Source organism: Podarcis pityusensis, assembly GCF_964106645.2.
Source record: "Podarcis pityusensis genome assembly, chromosome: 4".
Lineage (NCBI taxonomy): Eukaryota > Metazoa > Chordata > Lepidosauria > Squamata > Lacertidae > Podarcis > Podarcis pityusensis.
Genome location: NC_138027.1, coordinates 86,615,155 through 86,622,762, shown reverse-complemented (window position 1 = coordinate 86,622,762; position 7,608 = coordinate 86,615,155). Strand labels below are relative to the sequence as shown.

The 7,608-nt window shown below is 40.3% G+C and overlaps 1 protein-coding gene across 4 annotated transcripts in view; it reads right to left on the bottom strand.

Annotated features, from left to right (window-relative positions):
* Positions 1 to 1,534: 1,534 nt before the first annotated feature.
* Positions 1,535 to 7,608, bottom strand: part of NDFIP2 (Nedd4 family interacting protein 2) — a 51,861-nt gene continuing 45,787 nt past the window's right edge. For all 4 annotated transcript variants that reach the window (XM_081003267.1, XM_081003269.1, XM_081003268.1 and 1 more), the window contains 2 exons: positions 6,760 to 6,865; positions 1,535 to 3,814 (listed from right to left, as the gene is read on the bottom strand). In XM_081003267.1, the coding sequence (XP_080859393.1) occupies positions 6,762 to 6,865 (104 nt within the window). In that variant the 3' untranslated portion in view covers positions 1,535 to 3,814; positions 6,760 to 6,761. The remainder of the gene's footprint in view (positions 3,815 to 6,759; positions 6,866 to 7,608) is intronic.

The following is a 7,608-nucleotide window of genomic DNA, read 5'->3' as shown; positions in this document are numbered from 1 at the left end:
GCACTGTTTTTCAATGTCTGCTTATTTGTACAGAGAAACCCAAATAATTCATTTCATTATTACTTGCCCTCCCACTTCTAAGGGCTTTGGACTGCACTTGTAGGTAGAATGAAGCTCCTATTTAGCTGAACACTTTCACATGGAGTATACATGGGGGAAACTGATTCTAAATAATGTCTCATCTATATCTTTCATTTAAAAATAATCCACTCTGGGGCAGGTGTAGGTGTGGAGCAGACACAATAGATTCAAGAACTTAGCCCTACAACCTCATTATTTTTAAGGGGACTGCAAAGTACATATATACAACAGAAACTTGCAGGCTTGACTTCTCAGGGAAGAATAACGAATGCAGTCACTTCCGCAGCAAGATCATTCCGAATGAGAAATTCCTTTATTGCCTTGCAGTTTCCAGGCAGGAACCAGTTTCTTATAAGCAGCAGCAAACCTAGGAAGTCACCTTAAAATGATTTATTTCTAGCCATGGGAAATAACTTTTCTACTCATCTCAAATCCCTGTATGTTTTCCCTTGTGGGCAAATATCAAGTCTCTTTCTTTCTCTGTGCACACAGTTATTTAAAAACAGGACACTGCCACCGGGATGGGGGAACCAAGAGACTCTCCCTTAGTGCCTTGCCCCTAGTATCTGAGTGTTTGAGGACTGGGACATTTGCAGGGAAACCAAAATGCTTGTTTACAAAGCTATTGTACTACTAACTTTACTGTATGCTTATGAAATATGGACCATTTAAAAATGGCATCTCCAGCTCCTCGAAAAGATTCCATCAACAATGTCTCAGAAAAATTTTACACATCACTTACACATCACTAATGCCACTGTACTGGAAGAAGCAAAGATCACCAGTGTCAAAGCAACATCAACTTCGTTGGACTGGTCATGTTGTGCAGATGCCTGATTATCGTCTTCCAAAGCAACTACTCTATTCCCAACTCAAGAATGGAAAGTGTAATGCTGGTGGTCAACAAAAGAGGTTCAAAGACTCTCTCAAGGCAAATCTTTAAAAATGTAGTATAAACACCGACAATTGGGAAACACTGGCCTGCGAGTGCTCCAGTCGGAGAACAGCCTTTACCAATGGTGTCAGGACGAAAGGGAGAAACTTGCCAAGAGGAAGTCATGTTTGGCAAACCTTCAACTACTACCCAGAAACCTATGTCCCCACTGTGGAAGGAAGTGTGGATCCAGAATTGGCCTCCACAGTCACTTACGGACTCACTGTTAAGACCATATTCATGGAAGACAATATTACTCAGCTATGAGTGATCACCAAAGCAGCAGCTTTGATCTTAGATAAAAACACCACTCACACAAGTATGTTCTCTCTCTCTGTCTCTCTGTCTCTCTCTCTCTCTCTCTCTCTCTCAAACACACACAGTTTACAAATCCTCCACAACACTGTAACAAATTTATAGTTTTAAAAATGGAACCAAGCAGAAAGAATCCAGACAAACCATTTGACCTGATAGAAACTGCAGCAGAGTTTCCTAATGTGCAACATAAAACCAGGAGCCTTTATTCCAAAACAAAAACTTTTATTCACCTGCCTCTTATGAGAACAAATAATGCAAAAAAAGGAAGATAAATAAGAGAGATAGAGAGGAGAGAAAATCATAGAAAAAATACTGATGAATTCAGAGAGAAACACATGGGAATTCCCAAGAGAATCTTGTTTTCATGAAAAGCAGTAGTGGGCTTTTGCTTTCAAACTCTTCGGCCTTTTTTTTAATTATTATTAATCCTGAAATATTACAGAATATAAACCTTATGCATACAATAGATACAAAATTGGATACAGCACTAAATGAGACATATAATTCCTCTACACATTAGTATTAAAAATGCAAGAGTTCAAATTAAGAAACAAACAAAAGAATAAATGTGCATCTACCACTCCCCAAACGCAGAGTGATTAGTGATTGGCAGCAACTGAGATGAGAGCTGTTTGTGGATATCTGGGAGATTTTGTCTCCCGTCATGCCAGAGTGCAGAGTCCCAGAGATGTTTGGGGAAGAAACACATGTGCTTCAACATTTGCCTCCCCATAAAAAGCCCTAGATATATTCCTTTGCACGGGAGGGCCATCATTACTATGGTGCGGATACCACTGATGGCGAATTGCTTGTATTTCTGCAAGGAAAATGAAAATGTGCCCAATGGAATTGACCTAAACTTAACATCATTCCTGTGAAAGCATGGCGAGTAACCTTTGGGGTTAAGGAACGGCGATTATGGAAACACTCCCACAAAACACAACAACAAGGGAAAATGACACTCCAGCTTAAAGAACTAGGTTGTTCATCCACTGGTGGTGTGCAATGTCTGTTCCTTTCACCTGGAATGGAGCAGGGCTCCTTGACAAACTCACCTAGAGGAGTGGAGGTTGTGCAGTCGGAGTCAGAGAGTGTACAGTCCTGATCTCCAGTTAGAGCCAATGATTGTAGGGTGAGAAAAAGGAGTGGGGTAGAGGTCTACCTACCTAAAAAAAAGTGCAGGATCAGACTAGCAATTATCTTACACTAGCCTTTCCAATGAGATGATGAACATGACAGTGAAACGAGTGTAAGATTTCCCCCCCGCAGGACTGGGACTCAAAATCCATCAATTTGTGCCCTTAAGGAAACATCATTGTTCTGATGCACATCTTAATTCTTTTGGCTCTGTACAGATTGTTGCCAAAAGCTTTCTTGCAGGGCTTAATGCTCATAAAGTTACACAGCCCCAAAGACCCGTATGCACATCAAACTGGTAAGACATTGGAGAAGAAGTGATATTGCTAACGTTTTGCCATTGTTTGTAATCCGGACACTTCTTTTTGAAGTTTAAGGGCTGGTGGGAATGTTTTGGGAACAGCGCAGCCACTGATCCAACATGGCTCAATCCCATGTTGCTCTGCTAAGGCAGAAATAATGGAGAGGCCACATAGGAAGAGAGAGAGCAATCCCATTACTTCCTGATCTGATAACTGAGGCTACTGCTCCAATCTCTCTTCCAGTTTCCTAGATCACTAGAACAGCATGGGATGGTGTTACACTTTCCTGTAATATAATTATCAGATCAAATATTGGGACTTTACGAACTATAGCACATGCAGATTTTTTTACTGTATATGCTTACTTTAAGAATGTGTTCAAATTGGGCTTAAAATGGCAGTGATTAAGGCTACTGCTTTTATGGCCCACATCTATGTATGGAGGGGGGGACCCAAATTCACACCAGTGTAAGAGAAGTGCACTAGGAAACCTTGGTTAGCCCTCGACAGCTTTTCAATGCGTGTTTATAGAACTACATATCATGTGATAGAGCAGTTTTTATGTGCATAATTGGATGAATGCAATTTACATACTAACAGAGTCTGAGTGGCTTACTGTGAGTCATTCAGTACAAATTACTTGTACTTAATGAAACTTCTGTTAAGTAGATAGTACATAATACTGTGAAAACAAGTTACCACTTTAAATCTTCCAGATACAAAACACAAATTAGTCAAGTCTGGCTGTATTCAACTGCTTAGCAGACCATATGCATGGAATTTATTCTTTTTAAAGTTCTTGTTAAATTAGCACATATGCATATGTGCAAGACAAAAGGCAATGCTTAATATAAATATTTAGTGGAATGAACAGAAATGGCACTTAAGCATAGACCACCCTGTCATTCCCTAAGCGGCAAAAAGATCCTGCTTCAAATTTATCTCCTGCTTCTAGTAGTCGTCTTTCCCTATTCGCTTGGAAGGTTACAGATTGGCTGGAAGTTCACATTGGTATGAGAAAGGAATGTCTGGTCGATGCAGTCTGGGAATAAAAGAAAAGAGCTGTATTTTAGTTAACTAAAAAATCAGTGGGATAATCAAACAACATATTTAACAATACTGCATTCTGAAATATGTATGTGAATATAGTCCCTTGGGGATATTTCAGTACATGGAGAATTTTTCACCGTTACAACAAGAACTCCAGTGGAGGCAAATTAGTTTCTGGGCTAAGTTAAAGGTGTTTTAATCTTTAAAACCCCATATGCTTTCCCCCTATGGTATCTGAGTGAGCATTTCCCCCCTACATTCCTTCCCAGGTGTTAAGAACAGGAAGCAAGGCTTTTCCTGCAGGTGTAACCACCATCAGAAATGTGACTGGCCACCACCTTAGGGTGGTGGCCAACGATTGTGGAATTCCCTTCCTTCAGAAAAACTCAAGATTCATTCTAAAGCCCATGGGAAGCTCTCTGTTTGGAAACATCTTAGGTGTGTAAACCCTTGGGAGACACGGTTTACAGACTGCTACCTATTCCATGTCAAGGGATGCGGGTGGCGCTGTGGTCTGAACCACAGAGCCTAGGGCTTGCTGATCAGAAGGTCAGCAGTTCGAATTCCCGCAATGGGTGAGCTCCCATTGCTTGGTCCCTGCTCCTGCCAACCTAGAAGTTCGAAAGCACGTCAAAGTGCAAGTAGATAAATAGGTACCACTCTGGCGGGAAGGTAAACAGTGTTTCCGTGTGCTGCTCTGGTTCGCCAGAAGCAGCTTAAATCATGCTGGCCACATGACCCGGAAGCTGTATGCCGGCTCCCTCGGCCAATAAAGCGAGATGAGCGCCGCAACCCCAGAGTCATCCACGACTGGACCTAACGGTCAGGGGTCCCTTTACCTATTCCATGTCAAGAATGGTCAGACATTCAGCTGTTTTTATTGAGAATTTATGCTATGATGTTGTTTTCACCTATGCTTTAAGGGCTACATTTTGAAAACAAGCACACAGCTCATTTACATTATTCTGAAGCCATATTAAATTGGTTGGTCTACATTCTTATCTGCATCCCCTGAATTATATTCAGACAGTGATACAAAGAGTAATAACAGATTAATATTAGATTATAGTATAGAATAATATATTATAACAGATTAATACTGAATATTGATAACTATTTAAGTGTGAAGATAGTCTTTGCCTTAAACACAGCCTTACCACACTATATTTGGGGTCCCTTTCCTCATTTTATCCCTTCTATGCATCTGCATATAATAATATATATTATTATATATATGTAATAACATAGATAGCTTTTGTGGTCAATTTAGGGGCATGATACTCTGGGGATTTCAAACTCTGGACAATATCATTTATATATAAATTAAACAGCGTGGGAGCTAGGATGCAACCTTGCTTAACTCCCTTTGTGTCTAGTACGGATCCTGAGAGCTGCCCATTTGTCGAGCAACACACTTTCAGCACTGTGTTTTTATACAGACATTTAATCAAGAGCAACAATATTTTATCTATACTTGGAAGAGTTCAGCTTATCCCACAGTCTTACTGGAGAGATTGAATCAAATGCAGCTTTCAGATCAATCAAATCTGCATATAGCACACTACCTGGTTTCTTAACATACTTATCTATAAAATGGGCTAGTACAAAGCAATGGTCTATGGTGGATCCGCCTCATCTAAATCCTGCTTGCTCTTCAGCAAAAATAGCTTCATTGGTTATCCAATCAACTAGCTTATTGTAAAGACGCTTTGCATATAATTTGCTAATTACAGGTAGCAAACTAACTGGTCTATAACTAGCCGGATCGCATGCAAGGCCCTTTTTGAATATAGGGATGACTACCGCTGTGGCCCAAACTTCAGGAAATAAGCCGGATGAATCAATAAATCAGACTATTACGCATTTAAACTACTCTGTTCTTTCCTCCCCCCCACCCATGAAAGAGCCTTCCGGAAAGTGATCGTTGTGCATGCCACCTCTCTCTTCCTTCAAATCCCTCCTTACAACCCACCTTTTCCACATGGCTTTTTGTTTATCCTCTTAATCCTCATCCAAACTTCAAGTGTTTGCAACAGCATTTGCCCACATTCTTCCCTCTTCTGTTGTCCCTCTCTCCCCACCCTCCCTTTTAGATTTTAAGCTCCTTGGGAAACAGGAACCCATCTACATTGCTGGCATAATTCTGTAAGGCACCACTGCACACTGATGGTGCAGTTTAAACATCCTCGTCCTTGGCCAGGGAGATGAGCATGTTTGGAAAGAGTCAGTATTGTGATATGAATATTATACTAGGACCGCAAGTGTTGCAAAGGGAAACCGCTCATTCAAATCGCACTTTGGCAATGAACATGCAAGCTACTTTTATGCACCTTGCTATTTTCTCAGCCCACATGACACACACTCCAAAACTGAAATATGGAATAATAATGCCAGCCTAACTTGCATTTTGTCAGCAATCCTTGCAAAAGCCTTATGATAAGTGAACTGGAAACTGAAAAGGGAATGCAAATATCATGGTCAATGTTCAATGGGACCATACTACCATCAGTTAAGGCCTGGTATATCTCTTTTCTATTGAATGTGGGTTGAAGTTTAAATGCTCATAGACTTTGAAGACATAATAGTTACACCTGCCAAATGTTAAAAAGGTGTTTAGGGAGTTGATTTATCCTCACTACAGAAGAGTCAAGCATTTATGTAGAGGCTTACAACATTTAATAAAGTTGGGGAAATCAGATATTAACTGCTTGCTTTTCCGTCAGAGGAATGCATGGGACTTGCTATTTAAAAAAAAATAAAATGGGGAAACTCAACCCTGACATTGCAGAAATAGGCTTGAAAAACAAAGGCAACTATCAAGCAATATAAGGCAATATTTGTGCATGCATGCCCAAGTGTGCAAAACGGAGAAAGCAATTTGGCTGAAGGCATTTTCTGTGCCAAGTACTTACCTACGAAAGGAGCTACGGTGCTTACCTCTAGTACAAGAAGAAAAATCTTGTTCTATGAGCAGCTGCCATACTTTCAGACATGTTTCTGACTTTCAGGTAATTAACAAAACCTCGGAAAAATAGGAGGAGACCTGAAAGCAGAGGTGCAATGTGAAACATTGATTAAAAGATGCATTCTCATGCTAATTGAAAGGAAGCAAGCTTACAACGATTTGCCATTTTACACTTTCAGTATGTATGCCAAGGAACTTTTATAGAGTCACAGTCACATCAACATACCTTGGCAAGTTCAAGGAAAGGGTGCTTTCCTAAGCAGGCTTTCTAAGTAGGAAGTCGGACACTGTACAGAGAAGCTAAAAATATGTGGCGAGTAGGATGAAAGCTTAACTTTCCTATGCAATCAATCACAGTATCTCCAAAAGGAACCTATATTAAGATTTTGGTGATAAATTACTGAATCAATCAACGGCCTTAATTTTAATTAGACTTGAGTTTTACCCTTGCTTTTTCTGCCACGGTATGTATGGGCTATATGGGCATTTATTTGCATCAGTGGTGCATCTATAAATTGCCACTGTTTACATTTAGTTCTTATATTTTATTGTTTATGGGCCGTTTCAAGAAAGTTGGCACGGAATTTTAAAATAAAGTGTTAGGAATAAGCTGTAAATAGTTGGGGTGATAGTTACACCACAAGGCAAGATCACCAGCTGACCCAAGCAAGTGAGCCAAGCTTCGGACGTACAATAGATGCTCAAACACACTTTTAAAAGCCTTCTTTTCCCCAGCAACCTTCCCTGCAGCTGCCCCAGAAGCCTGAAGCTCGGCAGACAGCTTTTCAAAAGAAAATTGAGGGAACAGAAGCACTGTGTTC